The sequence below is a fragment of the Dryobates pubescens genome, chromosome 7, assembly GCF_014839835.1.
Source record: "Dryobates pubescens isolate bDryPub1 chromosome 7, bDryPub1.pri, whole genome shotgun sequence".
NCBI lineage: Eukaryota > Metazoa > Chordata > Aves > Piciformes > Picidae > Dryobates > Dryobates pubescens.
Genome location: NC_071618.1, coordinates 4490779 through 4512893, shown reverse-complemented (window position 1 = coordinate 4512893; position 22115 = coordinate 4490779). Strand labels below are relative to the sequence as shown.

The 22115-nt window shown below is 39.1% G+C and overlaps 1 protein-coding gene across 5 annotated transcripts in view; it reads right to left on the bottom strand.

The window, feature by feature from the left end:
* Positions 1-22115, bottom strand: part of NCK2 (NCK adaptor protein 2) — a 98202-nt gene that overhangs the window by 26287 nt on the left and 49800 nt on the right. For 4 of the 5 annotated variants that reach the window (XM_054163081.1, XM_054163080.1, XM_054163083.1 and 1 more), the window contains one exon: positions 8398-8639. In XM_054163081.1, the coding sequence (XP_054019056.1) occupies positions 8398-8623 (226 nt within the window). In that variant the 5' untranslated portion in view covers positions 8624-8639. The remainder of the gene's footprint in view (positions 1-8397; positions 8640-22115) is intronic. The other variant, XM_054163084.1, reaches the window with a different exon arrangement.

The window sequence follows — 22115 nt, the reverse complement described above, 5'->3', positions numbered from 1 at the left end:
AGGAAACTGAGTGAGAATTTGTGTTGTGTATAAAAACTTCAACTACTTCCTCTCTTTAGAGACAAACTTAAATTCCTGTAGATCAGCTGCTTAAAGATACCAACAGAGTCACGTTACCAATTCTCCAAGAGACACAACAGATGTGCCCCTACTGTCATGTCTACATTTCTCTGACAAGCTAGAAAGCTTCAAAGCAACATAGCAGGAAAAGGTTCTGAAGGTTGGTTGGTTGTTAATTGTTTGGGGTTTTTAAAATAAAATTTATTAAATGCCTGTTCTTGAGTGAAAAGGCTTCCCTTTCTTACAGGTCTGTGACAAGGAAGTCCAACCACATGGGAACTTCAAATTCTAAACAGATTAAAATAGCTTCTGTTTCTCTTACAAGGCAGCTCTGTTTTTATTAACAGGAGCTCTACAAGGCTTAAGAGCCTGTGCTCTACAACAGTGTACTTATGCACTGACCTCAAGTTGCACCAGGGGACATTTAGATTGGCTATTAGGAGAAAATTCATTACTTAAAGAGTGGTCAGGCATTGGAATAGGCTGCCCATAGAAGAAGTGGAGTCACTTTCCCTGGAGGTGTTCAAAATACACAGACATGACTCTTCAGGATATGGTTTGATAGCCATGGTGGTGTTAGATTGATGGCTGAATCTTAGAGGTCTTTTCTATGATTCTACACAATGATAGTGTATTTATTTCCACCATTCATTCATTCTGTAGCAAATTTTACACCTACATGGTGTCCACAAAACACCAAAATTGAAAACAAGTACTTAAGAAGTAATAGAAATATTTTCAGCAACTACTTGGTGATATTATTGATTCAATGTGTTTTCTTTGATCTTGCAATTAATATCATAGTATCAGTCAGGGTTGGAAGGGACCACAAGGATCAAGTTCCAACCCCCCTGCCATGAGCAGGGACACCCCACACTAGATCAGGCTGGCCAGAGCCTTGTCCAGCCTGGTCTTAAACACCTCCAGGGACAGCACCCCAACCACCTCCCTGGACAACCCATTCCAGGGCTTCACCACTCTCATGGTGAAAAACTTCCTCCCCACCTCCAGCTTCATTCCATTCCCCCTAGTCCTATCACTACCTGATATCCTGAGAAGTCCCTCCCCAGCCTTCTTGTAGGCCCCCTTCAGATACTGGAAGGCCACAATTAGGTCACCTCAGAGCCTTCTCTTCTCCAGACTGAACAGCCCCAACTCCCTCAGTCTGTCCTCACAGGAGAGGTGCTCCAGCCCTCTGCTCATCCTCGTGGTCCTTCTCTGGACACGCTCCAGCACGTCCATATCCCTCTTGTAATAGGGGCTCCAGAACTGGATGCAGTACTCCAGGTGGGGTCTCACCAGAGCTGAGTAGAGGGGGAGAATCACCTCCCTTGACCTGCTGGCCACACTTCTCTTGATGCAGCCCAGGATCTGCATGTGCACACAGAGCTCATGTTGAGCTTCTTGTCCACCAGCACCCCCAAGTCTCTCTCCTCAGGACTGCTAAATATGGCTAAAGCAGTTCATTATAACCACAAATACATCAAGCAAAGAGTACAGAAGATACAATTTAAAACTATGACAAAAATACTTCTCTCTGCATGATGTCTGTCTATATGCTTGTCCTTGACTGCACTTTTAAAACCTAGCGGTGAAGAACTGGAAAAACTTCAATTAAAAGCACTAGAATTACAGTTACACAAATAACTTTCACCAATGAAAGACTTAAGTAGTAATCAAATTTCAGTACTTAAGATTTACAAGTGATTTGATGAATGTCAAGATACCACTTTGTACAATTAAATCTACCAGAGAACACCATGTCAGAACTATTGAAATTAGACCACTAAGATGTGTTAAAAAAGAAAAAAAAAAAGAAAAAAAATCCTCAAAACTGAAATTGAAAACAAATAAAAAACCCCTACTAACCCACATGTCAGAAGTTGATGATTTATTTGAAGACTTATTGGGAGAATGAGACTTCCTAATCATGTTAGACAGAACTACACTCAGCAATTATTTTAATTTGAATTATTTGTATTTAAAAAGTATACCAAACCTCTTAATCAACAGCATTCTCTAATGTTAAATAAAATACTGCATAAAACCCCCACCATAACAGTTTTTAATAATATCACCTATTCTACATTCTTGCTTGTTGCTAAGTAGTGATGGTCTGAAGAATAAAGAGCTAACTTCCCCAGCAATTTCTGAAAAGGCATGGTGAAGTCAGTATTAAGTAGCTCTCAAATGAGAAAATGTGAAGTTACAAATGGGGAAAAAACCTTTTTTTCATATAAGTACACAAAAATAACCAGGTGACAAGGGAAGAGGTTCGACAGCACTCAGGAAGTGCTGCACAGTTCTACAGACTGACCCAGGCAGACACTCTGGAGGCTGACAAACACAAGAGACACTGCCGGATGCTTGTAACATCAGAAATAACACACATGGAACAGTGATATAAGTAAGGACTGGTTTCTGTACTGTACATCTCTCCCAGCAACTCCTTCCATGTGAAAATCTAGCATGATGAGCAAATTAAAACCAAAATGCTACTGAAATTTTCTTCTGATTTATAGAAGCTTAATAAAGAAGTCATTTGAAGAGTCTCTCATACAACTTAAGTATCTCTATGAAATGTTACTAACATTACTGTTATTTGCCAGCACTGCCAACACTCATCTCTAGTGTTTCTATTACTCCTACTCATTTTGGAAACACATCTCTTCCATTCTTGATGTACAGTTTCTCTTTCAAGTTCTTTTAATAATCCTTTTTGCTGGGCATCTATTCAAAAACCTCCAAGAACCAAGTGGAAATGCTTTCAAGCTCGCTAATGTGGTTGTTCACTTAAAGGGAGGAAGACTGGACACCTTTAATAAATCCTTATTAAGCAGCGCTGGTTGTGAAGCAAAAGCAGCAACATTCAGAAAATCATGGATTACCAGGAAAATGGCACCCTGCTGCTGGATCACATGCATCACTCACCCCTAGCACGCTGTTTCCTGGGGATTTGTGCTGCTGCCAGGAAAATTACTTGCAAGGGGATGGAAAAAACACAGAAGTTCCATTTTGCTTATATAAACAACTGACTTCTTAATTATTTTTGCTTCCTTGAGATAAGGTTTCTGTTGAGCGTGACAGAGATGAGCCAGCAAGCATAGATCATCCTTGCTGTAGAAGGGGAAACCCGTGGAGCTGCGCTCAGAGGCAGCTCTGGAGGTGGTTTTGGCAAACACCCGCTCCATCCAAACGGGCATGGGAATTCCTTCCCAGCCCTGACACATGGCAAGCATTATATTACAGAAAACTACAGTTTGAAAGATGCATGTTGGAGGTCTCTTGCTTCATAAGACAATCAAAATGTATAAAAAAATACCCTCCCCACAAAAGAAATACTGTCCAAGGAAACTATTTTAGACTTCATTATAATGAATGAAAATGAATTTTAATCACAGGCCTGGAAGCTGGATTCTGCCTTAAGAACAGTAATAATTACCAGATTTCATTCAATATGAGCAAACAGAAGACAGCAATTTGAAATGGCTAAATTGCCATTAACATTTTACTCACAGTATCACTTAGTTAAGACAAAAAAGGGAACAAGAAGATGAATCATTTAATATACTTAATAGGTGGCTTATACTCAACATTACTATAATTAAAATAGGTCTGTTGCAGCTAGGCATCCATTAGAGTTCACTTGAGAAGGATTTAAGGACACAGAAACAACGTACATCAGAGAGAAAAGTGATAAAACCAGGTAGCCATCAACAGAAAAATTACCAGTCTTGAAATCTCTCAAAGTCAGTTAAGGAAAGATACATGTTTTGGAAAAATTCCCTGATGACAAGACAGTCTAACAGAATAAGCCCATAGAAGAGAAAAGACAAATTGAATGGTGCAGAAGAGGCTATTGTTTTGTAAAACAAGGATGATCCAGAAGTATTTATTGGAAATTACTGTGGGCCATTTGAGAAATGAGGTGAGCTCAGTATTTTCAGTCAAAAAGTAACCAAGGTGATGAATATATGCTAAACAAGTATTAATCAGCATTTTAATATGCATCTGACACTTAAAACAGCTGGCTCTGAAGACCCCTTATTTGCTGATGTTCTCTGAAAAAATTTATTGAAACACAATGGAAATTCCAGAAGCCTTAAGACACAGCTGAAAATGGGATAATATTTTAAACCATCAAACTGTGTGTATCCACACGCCCATTAACCTTCCACTAACCTCAAGCCAGACAACAGCAAGACTGATGAGATTCTATTAATAAAGTATTCCAAGGGCTGAGATTCAATTAATGACAGTCAACAGAGTTCCAGGAAAATTAAGCTTTCAACATCAAACAGGCATGACTTCATTCTCTGGCGAGTTTAAAAGTTTTCCTGATTTATCAACTTTGTAAAGGTATTGAACTTTCATGGTGGTTTTGGCTTTTTATGTATGAGACACCTTGGTATTAACTGGTGCCATAAACTTTCATTAGAACACACACTACATAGGTTAAGAACTATTTACATGATGCATCTTCAGTAGCCAACTACAGGGACTATTCATTAAAGAGCAAAAGCTCTTGCAGAGTCTGCCATAACTTGAACTATGGCTGGCACTTTTCATATTGAATATCTGGAAGCAAGTATAAATCAGCCACTGGTAATTATCTTGGATAAGCCTAAGAGTGGCAGATAACTACAGGCAACCACACAGACAACACACTGTATCATTTGTGCAATACCAATGATTTCAGATGACTTTCATTTGAACACAAGGAAGTGTAATTGTTTAAGTAAGAAGTAGGGGAAGGTGCATCTCCATGGGAGCAACCATTTGCTGGAGCATTGCAAGCATGAAAGCTGGGTCTGGGTACATCAGAAAGTCCCCCTCTTTCAAGTCCACTAGCTTTGTCACTTGGAAGCAGCTAAGAGCCTTCTGTTTCTCTTGAAATGTCACAAGATACATGATTAATTATTGACTGATTATTTAATGACTTCTTGGGTTTAGTTTAGTACCTGACAGTAGCTTCAATATCAAAGTTGGACTAATACTCATGACCACCATTTCCATCTGTGCTGGGTTAGCAACTATTTTAACATGAATTTTCTGGCGATCTTAGGAGAAACATATTCTATGAGACACTGGAAATTTTTCTGTTGAGAGAACTAAAGAGCTTGTTTCACTGGGCACAGCAAAAATTTTAAAAGCAGTTTCACTAGATCAAGCATCAGCCTTGCAATTTGCAAGCCTTTGTTTAAAAAAAACAAACAAACTAAAGTGCATTTTTGATAGCGACTCATAACAAAGGATCCTCTAAGGGAGGACACATGCTCTCTCTGCTTGTTCTGAATGGACAACTGCTGTACAGCAAGACAAGCAAGACTTAAAGACTAGAGTTTAGTTGAACATTCCAATTTGGGAAAGGTAAAAAGAAACTGTACAGATACAGAGTGCACAGCACAGGTCAAAGTTTCTTTATGCTAAGCAGCTCACAGCCTTTAACTCTAGGGTGCTTTGCACTCCATATGCTTAGCAGGTATGGCCATTGCAAAAGAAAAAGCTAAGCTCCATCACACAGCGTTTTTTACCTCAGCTGAACAAACACCACAGAGAAAACTATTAGAAAAGATACGAAGTAATCAGTAGATTGCTGTAACTGTCCTTCAAAACTTAAACATGTATGTGCATGCAAAGAGTTGAAGTCTGGAAGATGTAACACAAGGCTCAGTCATGAAACACCTTTTTATCACAGTATCACCAAGGTTGGAAGAGACCCCAAGGATCATCAAGTCCAACCTGTCCCAACAGACCTCACAACTAGACCATGGCACCAAGTGCCACGTCCAATCTCCCCTTGAACACCTCCAGGGACAGCGACTCCACCACCTCCCTGGGCAGCACATTCCAATGACGAACGACTCACTCAGTGAAGAACTTTTTCCTCACCTCGAGTCTAAACCTCCCCTGGCACAGCTTGAGACTGTGTCCCCTTGTTCTGGTGCTGGTTGCCTGGGAGAAGAGACCAACCCCTTCCTGTCTACAACCACCTTTCAGGTAGTTGTAGAGGGCAATGAGGTCACCCCTGATCTTTCTCTTCTCCAGGCTAAACAATCCCAGCTCCCTCAGCCTCTCCTTGTAGGGCTTGTGCTCAATGAGACACCCTGCAGCATGAAGCTTTAAGACCAGGGAGGTAAACACATATATATGCTAGGACACATCTCTGAGCTTTCACTTAAACACCTTTCTGCAGGATATGAACAAAAACGTGCACAGTTATTTCAAGTAAAGCAGCTTTTAGAGGATACATATTTAAAACAACATAAATCCATATAAAATGAGCCTAAAGTAACAACTAAGATTTTGATTTTAACTAGTTAGTTGATGTTGGAGTTTATTCTTAATAATCTTCAGAAAGACATAACCATGTTTGCTGGCACTGTAACAAATAAATTCCAAGACTATCTGTAGAAAGACCTATGATTTTAAATATTACCATGGTAAATCTTGTGATAACCTTGTTTGCTGCCACCCATCTCATACCTACAATCCTTAATTTCCATTTATTTTATGGCAGTTCAGCAATGGAGGACACAATAATGAAGAAGTAATCAATAAACCTAACCTGCTAGACACAACACTAGTACAGGACACTTGTGATAAACCTACAGGGCCTTCTGTCATGTTATTTTTAAATTACTCTTTTTTCTAACAAATCCAACCCCAAATTCTAACTTTTCTGTTGAAGAATCAGTATTTTGTATAGTTAACTGTGACAGAAAGGGATAGTTTTCTCTATGTATGGCTTCACAAAACACAGACAAAACCCAAAATACAAGCAAAAAATAACTTCAAAACACCTTCAAATTCCTGTTTATTTTATTCATTACATCTGGGGGTTTTTGGCCTTCACACATCAAGGTCACTTATGACTATATTTACTTAATCAATCCTTAAAAATCACTGCAAAAATAAAGGAAAAAAAAAATCATTTCACCTTGCTTCTAAATATATTTCTTCAAACCACACTCAAAAATCTTTCTTTCAACGGTCTCTCATTTTATACGTACAACACACTGTTGTGAAAAATTTATGTGTAAGTACAAAAAAAAAAGAAGGAGGTAACACATGAAGAACCTAGAGCAGAAGGAACATCTTGGACCACAGAAACTTAAATCCTGACAATGCACAGCCACATGGTATAATCTTATTCATAAAGTGATTGACATAGAATACATAGAATAAACCAGGTTGGAAGAGACCTTCAAGATCATCGCGTCCAACCCATCAACCAATCCAACACCACCCAAACAACTAACCCATGGCACCAAGCACCCCATCAAGTCTTCTCCTCAAAACCTCCAGTGATGGCAACTCCACCACCTCCCCAGGCAGCCCATTCCAATGGGCAATCACTCTCTCTGTAGAGAACTTTTTCCTAACATCTAGCCTGAACCTCCCCTGGCGCAGCCTGAGACTGTGTCCTCTTGTCCTGGTACTGGCTGCCTGGGAGAAGAGACCAACATCCGTCTGTCTACAACCTCCCTTCAGGTAGTTGTAGAGAGTAATAAGGTCACCCCTGAGTCTCCTCTTCTCCAGGCTAAGCAACCCCAGCTCCCTCAGACTCTCCTCGTAGGGCTTGTGTTCCAAACCCCTCACCAACTTTGTTGCTCTTCTCTGGATTCGTTCCAGCAAGTCAACCTCCTTCCTAAACTGAGGGGCCCAGAACTGGACACAGTACTCAAGGTGTGGCCTAACCAGTGCAGTGTACAGGGGCAGAATGACCTCCCTGCTCCTGCTGGCCACACTGTTCCTGATGCAGGGCAGGATGCCATTGGCCCTCTTGGCTGCCTGGGCACACTGCAGGCTCATATTCAGTCTACCATCGACCAGCACCCCCATGTCCCTCTCTGCCTGGCTGTTCTCCAGCCACTCTGACCCTAGAATAGAATAGAATAAACCAGGTTGGAAGAGACCTTCAAGATCATCATGTCCAACCTATCATTTGCTACAACAGCTACGTTGAACAATTCCGTTTACATCCTTCTGTTTCTGAGTGAGGGGACTTGGCATGAAGAGAAGAGGATTTAGCAGTTGATATCTCAGTGAAAACACAGTTCTTCAGCCACTGAAAATACACAACCTCTGACAAACTGGAACAAAAATAAAAACTTACTCTCCTGCATGGGATGTGAGAAAACCTGTTAAGATTTTTGCACATGGCTCTCCTACCACCACTGCTCTCTCCCTTCCTCTATCATTCACTTTTTCACCTTAAACTAGAAATTAAGAAAATCTAAACAAACATGTTAAAAGAAAAAAGGCACGTTACATTCCCAATGTGAAACCAAACAAGTCTACTATAAAGGTCATCCAAAACACATACAGACTTACCCAATGTGTCTTTTAGATTTTTAACCAGAGAACCTTTCTTCAAGCTGTTTTTTCGCTCCACGTAATTTGATGGCACATATCCCGTTTTGTTGGCCGCGTTTCTTACCCTCCACCATGTCTTGGAATCATCTAATAGCCAAAGACGCTCATTTTTCTTGATGTCAAGTTCTTGGTCCTGCTGTGCAGTGTAATCCCACTTTGCAATAACAATAACTTCTTCTGTCATCTTTCATGGAGTCCTTCTGCAACAAAAAATTAAAATATGTTCATCAGTAAATTATTGGGTAGAATTCTTACTCAAATTTTCCTTTGAGTTCTTCTGAAATAAACATGAAAAGGGTAGGGGAAAAAAATAAGCCATATAGGGGAAAAAAACTCATAGATTAGAGGTACCCTTTTAAAAATAAGGGAGATCACAGTGCCTATTCCTGTATTTTCTGCCACGAAAGTATGACAACACCTTGACAATAAATTCTAGTCATCACCTATTACATTTGCTTCCAGTGACTTCATACAAAAAATATTGTTCATATATATGTATCAACAAAAGTTGACTTAGATAATCCATTTAGTTTTTGCATATCACATTGTAAAACTATCCCAACACCTAGCACTCAAAGTTCTGATGTGAGGAAAAAAAAATGAGTTATAGCAGCATTTCAAAAACTATTTTTCCTTCTACCTTAGTTACTCATCCTAAGTTACTCATCGTAAGTTTTCTGCATTTAAACTAAGTTGTTCATCTTTTTATTTCATAGGAAGCTAAACATACTTCAAGAAGTAATACAACTTGGCAGAGAAATCTGCCATCAAGAGGAAGTTACTGTCTTCAGTAAGCATTTTTTCACTATATATTGTGCTCCTGGGAGGCTCCGAGCTCAGTACAGTCACGTGCCAGGGTGGAGAAGAGGACCCACTATGTTTCCCTCAACTGCATTTGAGTTCTTCCCTACCCAAAACTCATCCAGAGTTAAGACTGAATGAGTTGTCTTTTTTCACTTACCTGTAACAAGAACAATTTTTTCCAAAGCCATTTGTCAGCTGCAAAAAGACAGCTGCATGCCTCCATGTTTTCCTACACATCAAACTAATTACTGGGAACAATGTAAGCAAGGAAAAGTCCCATGCCAGTACCAGTGACATTATAATATATTATAGTGTCAACTAAAACGTGTTCATGTTATCCTCTAAATTCTGAGGGGGCACTAGGGGTTAAGTGGAAGAGTATGGGAGAATAAGAGCTGAGAATCCATTTGAAATGCAATGTGGAAGATTTTTTTTTTTCAAGTGAGTGAAAGCTGTAGAGTTCATTTAGATTAAGACTTGTGTATATTAATCTGTAAACTACTTCCAACTATTAATGATTTGACTTTGTTGTCTAGTTCTTAGCAGTCCACAAGGCTATAAACTCTGATACCAAATAGTTTACATGATAGAAAAGTAATTAGGAAAAAAACCTCCAAACCCCATACAGAAATGCTGTTCAGTGTAAATTATATCACTTGCAGTCTGTAAACACACATACACACACTTCAGCTACAGTAGAGGCCATGGAAACTACATTAGACAGAACAACAGTTCACTCTCTGAAAGAGACAGGGGTGTTTTCTTATTTAAGGTCAACCTATAATAGTAAGACATAAGCCTCCTCATACCATCACTTTTGTTTCCAGGAGAGCTTCCCATAGGGTTGAGCTATGGTTTAACAGTAAAGCTCTGGAAAGCACTGAGGTCACCCCTCAAGGCTAAGGTAGGATGTTTTTGAAAATCTGAAGTTGAAATGTGCAGGCTGAAGTTCTCATTTCTCAATTAGAAAACAAAAAGGAACATACAACAATGAAAATATTACTGAAGTGTGCACTTCCATAGCTGAGAGGCCCAAGATGGATTACAAAATAAGAAGTTACACTGCTTTGAATAATTGAGGAGACATAACTCTCACAGTCAAACAAGCTGTAACTTAAATGCATGTGGAATTGATGATTTTACAAAAAAAAAGTCACTATATCCTTCAATATTTTTTTCTCTCCTAAAACAATAATAGCCTCTGACAATGACATAGGAGAGCCTGAGCTTTGGACCACAAACTCCAATAAACTGCCCTGGTTTCTGACTCATATAAAATGGACAGAAAGCCTACAGGTCGATAAACTGTTGTAACCACAGGGGAACTGCAATCAAACATGCTTTGGAGGCTGGCACTGTCAATATAATCTCTTTCTCCAGTTTAGATTAGTTTATTTTATCTCAGCAATTGTAAAGTGGTCAATTCACACTATTCCTAGGGACATGGAGAGCATGAAGAAATAGGACACCATCAATGCCATTGGCTGATGTTACCACTACACAGGCTCCAGTTCTAAAAAAGGTAATTTTCACCACACTGGACAGTTAAAATTATCTAGCAGTATCACAGCATGTTAATAATAAAAAACACATCAGACATAGTATTTGACTGATAGAAAAGTAATTAAACTCTTTCTATCCCTCTGAAACAAAAAAGTAAATAAATAATTGAATTGGCTCCTGCTTTAAGCATCACTAAGTGTTTCCCCAAGGAGTTTAGCAAGGACAGAAGCAGAAGTGACCACATGTGAGGGCTGACCACATCAGCTATACAGCCCTCCAAAATTCACTCAGGACAGGAAGTCCCAAGCTACACGATTTCTACAGTTCCAGCTATTGCCAGTTATTTTATTGTGTAAAAGTCACACTCTGAGAAATTATGTCATTTCACAAGCAGAGCCCTTGCATGATGGAGTTCTGGCAGAAGGGTCAAATTCTCAAGTGGCTTGCTCATACGGAACCCATTTCAGTGAAGTACTCCAGGTTTTGCTGAATGTTTAATGGCACAGGCATTCCAATCCAAGTGGGGATAAGATTTACAGAGTCAAAATGCAACTTGTAATTGCAGCTACACATTTGCCCATTTAAAGTTGTATTCATGCAAATAGAGGAATTCGGTTGTGCTGGTTTTTGGGTGTAGGGGTGATTTAAGAGTGGAGAACTAGTATTAAAGTTTTTAAAACCACTTTCTTATGATTACATCATTAGGCTGGCTCTGCCAGGGACAATAAGGTTCTTCCTGTGACATTCGCACAGCTAAGATTTCCTTGTATATGAATAAGAACACATTTGTTCCCCAGAAAGGGGGCTGTAGAATTAATAGTTTTGAAAAGCTTCTGCCAAGACAGCTGTGAGCTAAACACAAGAGGAGAAGCAAATGACATAACTAGATTTCGGGGAAAATATAAGGAAAAACCCATTAATACTGCCTTCCAAAGCATCTGAGTGTCCCATAAAAACTTGATATGGACTCAAAACACGAGATTTCTACTCATAGATTGGACAATGAAAAGTACCAGACCTCACAGATTCTAATGTTGGTATGAGACTCCTTCACACCAAGAAAATAAAAATTCATTACTAAGAGTGAACAACCATCTGGAATGTTCCTCCTCAAAAAAGCTCAAAAGTCCTAGCACTGAAATACTTTCTTCTCATAACCAGAAAGATAACACTCAAAGAAATCACAGAATTGTTTTGGTTGGAAAAGACCTCTAAGCTCATCGAGTCCAACCATTGACCTAGGGCCATTAAACCATGTCCTAAAGCATTGGGTCCACACATTTCTTGAACACTACTACTAGGAATGGTGACTCCCCCACCTCCTTGGGAAACCTACTGTAATGCCTGACCACTCTTTCAGTAAAGAAATTTTTCCTAATATCAAATCTAAACCTTCCCTGGCACTATTTCAGGCCGTTTCCTCTCATTCTGCAATCTGATCCTAGGGAGAAGAGATCAACCCCCACCTCACTGCAGCCTTCTTTCAGATAGCTGTGAAGAGCAATGAAGTCTCCCCTCAGCCTCTTCTCCAGATGAAATAATCCCAGTTCCCTCAGATGCTCCTTGTAAGACTTGTTCTCTAGACCCTTCACCAACTTTGTTGCCCTTCTCTGGGCTCCCCACTTCAGAAATCACCAGTGAAAAGCTTTGAAATATCTATGCAGGAAACTGTACATTTATGAAATGCAACACATTCATTTCTCTGTACAAGACTGTTTCATTAAAAAACAAAACAAAACCAAACAAACCACCAACCTACCCTTGTATGGCCTTGCTTTTTAGTTTACCACATCAAGTGGTCATTTGCTTTACATTTATGGCAGCCAACTTCCAACTGAAGATTTTATAACAAACAATCAAAAAACCCAGACAAACAGCAATCCACCACCAAACACCTTAAGACAGCACAATAAATGACAACACCACACTAAATGAGCAATCCAGACCTTCAAAAGGCAATTCTTATATTAGCCATGTGGCTGGATCTACAGTTCCAACCCCTTCTAGGCCTGCACTTCCTGCATTGCTAGCAGGATGTTGTACTTGTAGAAATGTTACAACTAATTATTTTACATTGAGCTCATGTATTTTCAGCCACTTCGCTTCTTCCCTCTAGTTTAGGTTTCATCTTCAGTGGCAACCATCCTACTGCAGAAGCACATAAGAAAATTTCCCTACATAAAATCATTTTTGGGAGGGAGGGAGGGGGGAAAAAAGGGAAAAATCTATCAGGCTAGAAAGGTCGTGAACAAAAACTCAGCCATGGTAAAGCCAGTTATAAGAAAATTATATTGAAATCCTGCTCAGACAAGTGAGGAACATTATCTAGCCCTAAGGCAAAACAAAGGCAAACATCAGTGAAATATCTAGTACCCATGGCTCCTGTATAGGCTTTGTCCAAAGTCCAGAAAGAAAAACATTATGTTCAATAAACTATCAATGATTCAAGAATCTAGCAGTGTATAAAAAAAAAAGAAAATAAAATCAAGGGCAAACAAGTACTGGTGATGTTTTGAACAAATGGTTGAAACTGAACCATGCAAATAATCCTTGAGATTATAGGTAGTTAAATGTAGAAGAACTTGGGAGAATTTCTTCCCATGAATTTCTAAACCTGCTAGCAAATTTTCACGTGAAAAACTTGCTCAGCTGATGTTATTTCAAATATCAAACTATCTATAATTGTTTCATAGATCCCACCATACTTTACCAGGCCTGGACTTTTTTCCACTCATATAGATCTAATGTTTCTCCCAGAATGATCCATTCCAGCATGCTATTTGAAATCTTCTCCTGCAGACTGACACAAGATAACATTCCCACTGAGAAGTGTCCCAATGGGCAGAAAAGCAGCATCTCTTCTTGCCTTCAGAAGTCAGTGGTTAGTTAGATAAGAGCTTTAAAGATGCAGTGAGAAAGGAAGTAGTTGCTCCACTCATTCACAACTTATTTTGAAAAAAGAAAAAAAAAAAAAAGGTTGAAAATAACTGACAGTAATGCTTGAAACAGAATCCCTCACCAAGGGAACAAGCAAAAACTCTATTAATAGGTAGCAACAATAGATATAACAAAATGTTCTGGAAATGGATGTCCTGCTAAGACACATCAAAAGGCACTGAATTGATATGGAGGCTTTTACGTGACACTGATGTACATAACACACCTTTGTGTCCAGTTCTGGGCTCCTCAGTTCAGGAAAGATGTTGAGTTGCTGGAATGTGTCCAGAGAAGGGCAACAAAGCTGGGGAGGGGTTTGGAGCACAAGCCCTGTGAGGAGAGGCTAAGGGAGCTGGGGTTGCTTAGCCTGGAGAAGAGAAGGCTCAGGGGAGACCTTATTGCTGTCTCCAACTACCTGAAGGGAGGTTATAACCAGGTGGGGCTTGGTCTCTTGTCCCAGGCAACCAGCACCAGAACAAGAGGACACAATCTCAAGGTGCACCAGGGGAGTTTTAGCCTGGAGGTTAGAAAGAGTGATTGACCGGGAAGGTGGTGGAATCACCATCACTGGAAGTGTTTAAAAAGAGACTGGATGAGGCACTCGGTGCCATGGTTTAGTTGATTAAATGGTGTTGGGTGATAGGTTGGACTCTGTGATCTCAAAGGTCTTTTCCAACCTGGTTAACACTGTATTCTATTCTGTAATTGCAGCGCAATATTACATAAGACATAATTTCTATACAATATTTTATCAACTGTCTTGGGAGAAGGAAAAGCTAATTATGTATCAGTTTCTCTAACACTTGAAGGCTGAACAACCTCTCTTTTGCTTGCCCCCAAACTCTGAAAATCAAAATGGGTTTTGAACTTTGCAGCACACGTTGCTGACAGGCCAGCTACCTGTCACCCGATCACCCTTTCATAAGCTACAGCAAATAGGTAGCATTTGGTCCTCTGAACTAACACAGTAGTGGAAAGTGAAAAACAGTTTCTTTCCATCAATGTCTCCTTCACAGGATGTGCTTACAGTATTCTGTAATTAGCAATAATAATAATTTCTAAAAAGGATTAGATCAATGAATCTGAAGTGTGTTCTAAGTCTAAAGCTTTCTTATTTACAGAGATGCAATCCGGTTAGCCTGCCTACTGTTTTAGGAGGTTGCAAGCTTTGCTCACAGCTGCTTGTTGCATGTGTGGGTGTATGGCTAGTTGGATTTGCTGAATAGTTTTGACAGACAAAGATCTCAAAAAAGCATGTCTTTCTACATTTGAGATTGTTTCACTTGGTTCTTAAGGATCAGTAAAGCATTGAAGTCAAAGACAGAACTCAGAAGGCATTAAAAAGAACAGAAATGCGAACTCAAATGAAACCTGTGAGAAAGTTTTGTCCTTTTTGACACACTTGCAGTTATTACTTGTAGAACACAGCATTTGTACTGCTTAAAAGAATGTAAGTTTAAAAAAAGAGGGAAATATTATCTCCTTCATGCAGAGGCCAGAGTTAACCTAAACCAAGCAAAATATATTTGTAATGATTGCTGCAAGAAAATCTTAAAACGCAGAGCTTTAAAAAGTGTAAACAACCTGACCCTAATTATGGCAAATCACAGCCCTTTGTTAAACCAGTAAAACCCTTTCCATTGTTTGGTTGATGGGTTGTTTGCTGGTTCCAAAGCAGAGATGGATCACTTAGGCAAGGGGAGGGGGGATGGGCTTTAACGGCTGCTGCAGTTTAACACTTTAATACTACATACAATGTGTGTCAATCCACACCAAGGGACACATTTCACCAAAAATTTTAGGAATACTCCTCTCTTTTAAAGAAAGTTAATTGAACAGCTGTAGCAAAATTAACCATCCAGCTATGCATTTCTGAGGTGTCAAAGCAATAGCTGAGGAGAAAAAAGTCGCATACCTGGGCTGCCTAAAATTGCTGTTTAAACACAAAGTGATAATTAATTTGGGGGATTTCACTATTAGGTCTCGTTAGGGTTGACTACAGAACCAAAAGAGATAGTTGAGTAAGTGCAAGTGATTATTATCTAATTTACTTTGATGTGCAAAGTGAAGACACAGTCACAATCAATAGAAGCTGATGTCAGTACTCTGGAGGGTCAGTCTTCCAAAGCTGAAAGCAAGAATGAGTGGAGGCTGTAAAGAACAAATGTGATCAAAGATGCAAATAATGGGTCCACCGGGAATGAGGAATGTTTTATTAAATCTCCCAACCTACTTTCACAATTTAGCATTTATGAAAAAGGTATTACATGGCTAAGAGAATATCCTGCTTAAAAAGTTAGGTGAAAAGTTCTAGGGGTTTTCTGTGTTCCTTCAATTCTTTCTTCAAAAAGGAAAAACTGATAGCAACAAGCTCAAGTCAGGAAATGCAAACTGTAGGTATCAAAAGAAGTGCAGTACAGCTCATTAAAAACTACAAAAAGTTAAACTGTGTCTGGAATAAATTAAATATTAGCAATAAAATAAATACAGAATTAGATATAACATTAAGTTTCCTGCACATGATGTAGGAAAATAAAACACCTGTTTAATGCTTATTTCTACACTATGGGATTATTTTACAGTGACAACCACTTTCTCCCGTCATTAACTAGAGCATAAAAATGATAAGCAAAATTACACACTTTTAATCTTCAAATGTAACACAATAGCAGAACCACCCAAATAGCTTTTGCAGTTTTAGCATAAGCTCTGAGGAAATGGAGCAATGAGGAAGTTTTAGAGTGTTATAGCAATGCCATTTATTTGAAAGCATAAATTGGACAGTCCTTGATAACACTACCAAGTAGTCAGACAAACTCTAATCCTAAACGAAAACAAAGGAAAGAGACAAAGGAACCTCACCCCCAAACCCCACACAACATACTAGCAGATCACGAATGTGCAATTAGCACTTATTAAAAGGGTTTTAAGCAAGATAGGGACGAACAGACAACCTTTGCTCTATACTTCTCACTTCATTTGAACTCCTGATTCAGGTTTACCCCTCTACCCGGGCCTGCACCCACGCTGGACAGATTAACAGCCAGTCAAGAGAAAGGCCCAGCCACAAGAGTCACTTCAAAGGCAGGCTCAGTGACACCATAAGCCCTTCCAGCAGGTCCCAAGACATTTGTTCTTAGGTACAAAAGTACTTGGTTCCCTTCAGTCACTCGGGGTGGGGGGGAAAAAATACAAAATTAACACATTACCTATAAAACTGTGAGGGTGATTCAGCCTAGCAGGATGATTATAACCTCTGAGGTGCAGCGTCCTGTGCACCGCAGGACTGCCCTGCCATGACCCACTTCTATAAGTGCCCTGGAAGTGTGGGGTTTTAGATGATAGTTGATAAAATATAAGCATACTATATAGCTTAATTAACCAGTAATTTAGAACTAGTACTTTGTCTTGCTGCTACCTAACAGCCTGTCCCTGCACACCTCAAACCCTCTTCCTGTCTTTACCATCTGCCATTTTCTTGGGGCACAATATGGGGAGGTTTGGGGTTTTGTTTCTTCAACCAGACACCTCTGACAGCTTCTAAGCAACGCTGTCTTCTCTCAGCCCCACAACATATCTGGTATCCCAATCTCCAATACAGCTGCAGCTACACTCTGGTGCTCTGTATCTTGTATTACAGAAAAACTGCAGCAGGAAACCTCAAGACTAGTTTGGTGGTAACGACGTTCTGCATAGCTCCAACAGAGCATAAAAGTCAAGCTTTTTTTTTGTCCTGTAAGAAGCTCAGAAGTCTTTTTAAAAGACTCACAACGAAATAAAGGAGAATACAAACTAGAAAGACCCAGAAATACATCTGTCCTGCTAAGGAGTCAGTACAAGAGAAATCTCACTTTCTGTGTATTCATATAGGAACATGTAAATGGCCATTTGCAAAAAAATTTCCTACCCAATGTTTTCATGAAGTTCATCACATTTATCACTCTGCCAAGATGCAATAAGGAGCTGCTTCAATGATCTTTTAAAATACAAATTTGCCATTTAAGGAAAAGGAGTAGTTTTAATCACAAAGTGTGCACCTCCTTGGTGAGTCCAACTAATGTTTTGTATGCAACTGAGCCTTGTATGCATCTCAGGCTCTTTCTAGGTCTCCAAGCCCCTATCCATTAGGAGGCTGCAACACCAGCATCTACCTAGTAGAAGTGGGGATGTTCTTGAAGGTAGAGACCACCCTGCACAAAGAATGCAGTGAGGGCAGACTCCCAACGCCTGTCTTTCCTCATTTCTTGTAAGCCAAGTTTACCTCACAGTCATAGCTGACTATTACTCAGACTAATACAGTTTCATAATTTGAGGCGTGTGGCTTCAGAAAAAGGTGAAATTGCAGGAAAAGGACACAATTGCCATCACTGCAGTAAGACTCTACAAAGTATTATTAGGTAAGAATAAAATTGCTAGTGTATGTATGAGAAAGTAGCAGATAGAAAGCTGCAGGTAGGAAGAGAAAGCTGCAGCACTAAAGGAACACAAACCTGAGTTCTGGCCTTCTATAAATTAACACAATACCACCCTAAATTTGTGCAATATTCACTTTGTTTCATGTTATGACCTTCATAATACTTAACCTTCCCGACTTCACATTTTTAAAACTTGATTTGTAATATTGCCCTTCCACAAAATTTCCTGGTCTGAGGCAGTTCAGGATACAAATGTTTAATCAATGTGACAGCCTAAAACACATACTTCTAAGCACTATCTTTCCTATTTATGCGATAAGCACTCTGATGTTTCAGGAAGCTAAATGTTTGAAAATGTTTTGATGTCGTACTTTAAAAGGATATTTTTATCCCCTTTTTGGAACAGCATGCCATTATAAAGTAAGCAGTGTTCTTTTTTAGCTTCTGACAAATTATTTAAATTTACAATTCGATTTCAAAGGACAAAATCCTGGTACCCTACAGGAACAAGCTGGCATTATAGCAGCATATGCTGAAGTTCTGCAATATTAGATAGGAGCCTTATAATTTACCTCTGCTTAGAAGATAGATAACAATAGCTATGGAAGTTACAGAAACAACACTCTTAACAGGCTTTTACCCAAGCTGAAACTGAGTATGGTCACCAACACAAAGCACAAAAGACTTACAATAAAAACCTGGCTCAAGTCTTTCCATAAACATAGGATGACTATTAAGTAGACAGCTGAAGACAATCTTAAGGGATTAAAAAACCCAAGCAAACATATTTCAGCTTGTTTGGGAAAGTGTTGCTTTTAAGGAATTTATACTTCTATTTTATTTTATGCAGGAAACAAGAGAAAGATTTCTAACAGAAACTCCTAGAGACCAAGCAAAAAAAAATTAAAAAAAAGGTAAAATAGAGGATTTTTGTAGCTAAAATGATTTTATTAGTGCTTTACCAAAATAAGACAGCATTTTTTGGGAGATGCTATTTCCCCATATCTTGAAGACTATACAAAATTACATCTTTTCATGTCCTTTTATTATATACTTTGCAGAAGGCAGGGGGAAATGTGTATTATCACCATTGATGCTTTCAGTCTGTTGGGGAAAAAAACCAACCAAACAAACAACACCACCAACCACATAGAAAACAACTCCTGAACACAAAAGCAAATCCAACTCCAGACAGCTGACATCCCTTCCCATCAAGTCCCTCCTCCAGCCTTTAGCCCCATCATGTTCTTGCCATCTGCCCTCAACCTCCCCTTCCTGCATCTGTTGCAGCATCGAAGGGCTGAGGCTGGTGTTTGCAAAGGCTGATGGTTCTTGTTCTGTCTCCATCAGCAGCCTAGGAAGATGCAACTACTGCAGATTTTGAAGGCACTGCCATCAAACGCAATGGTTTTTGACATTTTAGATGGCAGTGGTCAAACTTGGACTGTAGAGAGAGGACATATTCAGATCCTCTGACTGCAAACAGCATGAGAAAAATGGGGAGGAAGTAGCTTTTTGTCCTGTGTTTCTTGGCCACTGAGCAAACACAAGAGAATCTGAAACACTGCCTCACATTTAGATAAATACATTGGAAAGATCAGAAAAAAGCATCAGCTCACCTTTTCCTGAACTCTTTTAAAAGCAATTTCAGAAAGCCATGCAACTAATAAACAGTTCAACTGCAGCAAAGACAACTTTTGGGAAAGGAGACCTCATCTTGCCTCTAAAACAGCAGCAATGATTAATGATCACGTCTCTGTGTTGGCTTATGGGTGTTTCTAGTAAGTCAGAGACACAGATAAGCTTAACGTTTGTTGGTGTTGCTCTGGTTTGTTATCTCTTCATTCCTCAGCAGACAACATTTAACCTTACCTATGCATTTGAAAATACATTAAAAAAATATTAATAAAAAGAAGACAGAAAACAGGGGGAAGTCCAGAAGAATACAACATATTAGGTGTCTATGCAAGACAAAATTGCAAATCATTTAACACCGAGCAACCTCTCCACAGCTCCCTACAAAAAGGGGACAAGGAGGAAGCCATGCACACAAGATCATAGAAACATACCCAGATACTCTACTGAGAGAATGTTTAGGTGATATTATCTATATGATAGACTGGTGAAACATGCTCTGTGGAAGAACAAATTAAGTGTGCTGCTGTTCATACATTTTTATCCTCACTATCAATGAACCTTCCTTTTCACCTTGAAATTAAAACAGCCAGCCCCTCAGGCTATGGTGAGACATTCTAAGATTGAAGGGGGGGGGAAGAAAAAAAGTGTTTGCATTATTTGCTTGTATTGCTACTTCTTTTCACCTAGATCTAACATTAAATGGTCTGCAGAAATTATGCTTCACTGGGAGTGTTAGCACATTTACGCATTGTATAAACAAAGAACAGCCCTCAGACGTAGGTTTAACCTTGATCTCACACCGAAGGACAAAGCTCAGAATCATTGTGGATTGCTACATTTCACTGCTAATCCCTTGAAACACTGTTACCTACTTTTCAAGAGATTTCACTTTAAACTGTCTATAAAATGCTGAAAATAAAATTGAACTGCTGACCTTCTGTTCCCCAATAGAAAAAGCATACATTCGCTTTTTAACTACAAAGAGGAAGAGATGTTTGTTCAGTTCCAAAACACGTTTATTCCCAACCAAAGCTGTTTAACGAGAAGAGTAGTACATTGTCCACTTCTAGACAATGTCCACTTCATAGTCTTAAGCAATTTATCAATCAGGTTTACAAAAACACCCCTATTCTATCTGGCTCATGACAGCAGGAAATTAAAAAAAATAAATGTGTTTACTAAATTTGAAAGTTCGAGTTTACACAGCATTAAGTAACTTCAGGGTCCTGTTCAGACAGTTCCTGTGAGCTCTCCAGTTTATTGTCATTTCAAATACTGAATAAATTCTAAAGACTTCTAGATGGTTTTTTTACCTAGACCAGAATTTTTATTCATTATAAAAATGTACATTGTGACAACAGAGAAACAAATTAAGATAAATCTCAATTTAACTTCCAGGAAAACCTCCTCAGATTTTTAGCTGAATTTGGTGTTAATAAACACAGGCTAAAAGCTACTTTATAGAAGTAAGGTCCTCAAATAGTACAAGTGAAAAAAATAAACAAATAATGCTGGACACAAATATTCTTAATTCTGTGCTTTATGTATGCAACCAGAGGCAGCCTGAAAGATACAGTGTCAGATTTCATTAGGAAACGGATAATACCATTAAATTTATTCTTGTATAAATCTGTACAATCTTCCTGAAGAAGACTGTACAAGATAGTTACTAAGAAAGCTATCCTTTTAATTTCCTGATAAGAGTACATATCAAGAGAAAGCACAATTTAAATGAAAATATGCTCTTGGATCTTTTATGAGATGTGAGTGAATACTGTAGCTTCACAAGTCTCACAGGCCAGACTGACTGCTGTGCTAATGCTGAACAACTGCGAAAGTATCAGCCCAAGCAAAAAAGGGCCATCCCAGCCTTCTCCTAAAGTTATGGGTTTTCCTTACACCTAACAGCTTCTTCACAGCCAAACCAGGAATCCTCTCTCTGTGCTCTTCACAGTCAGAACAGGAATCCTCTCTGTGTTCCCAAAACAGAAGTGCAGAGGAAACTCACACTTTTCCAAATACAATAGATTTCAAAATGACCTGTCCTATAGCTCTTAAAAATCCTTTAAAGTCAAGACTGCAATTTTGGTCTAGGAGGTTGGCAGTATTCTTCTATTTAAATAAAATTATTTTTTACATCCTCCAGTCCAAACGAGGTTCTCTTGGAAAAACAGTGCTTGTGAGTGCTCTGCCACACTATTTCGGCAGCAAGCCATTGTTAACTCCTCAGCTGAGGAGGACTGACACAAAACAAAGAGAAACACCATTCACCAAAGGGGCAGAGGATGAAAGGATTTACTGAAACCCTTCTGTTAGACATGCTCCTGTAAGCACATTAGGAAGATGTTCCTTATTCTGAACTCCTACCTTGCAGTTCAA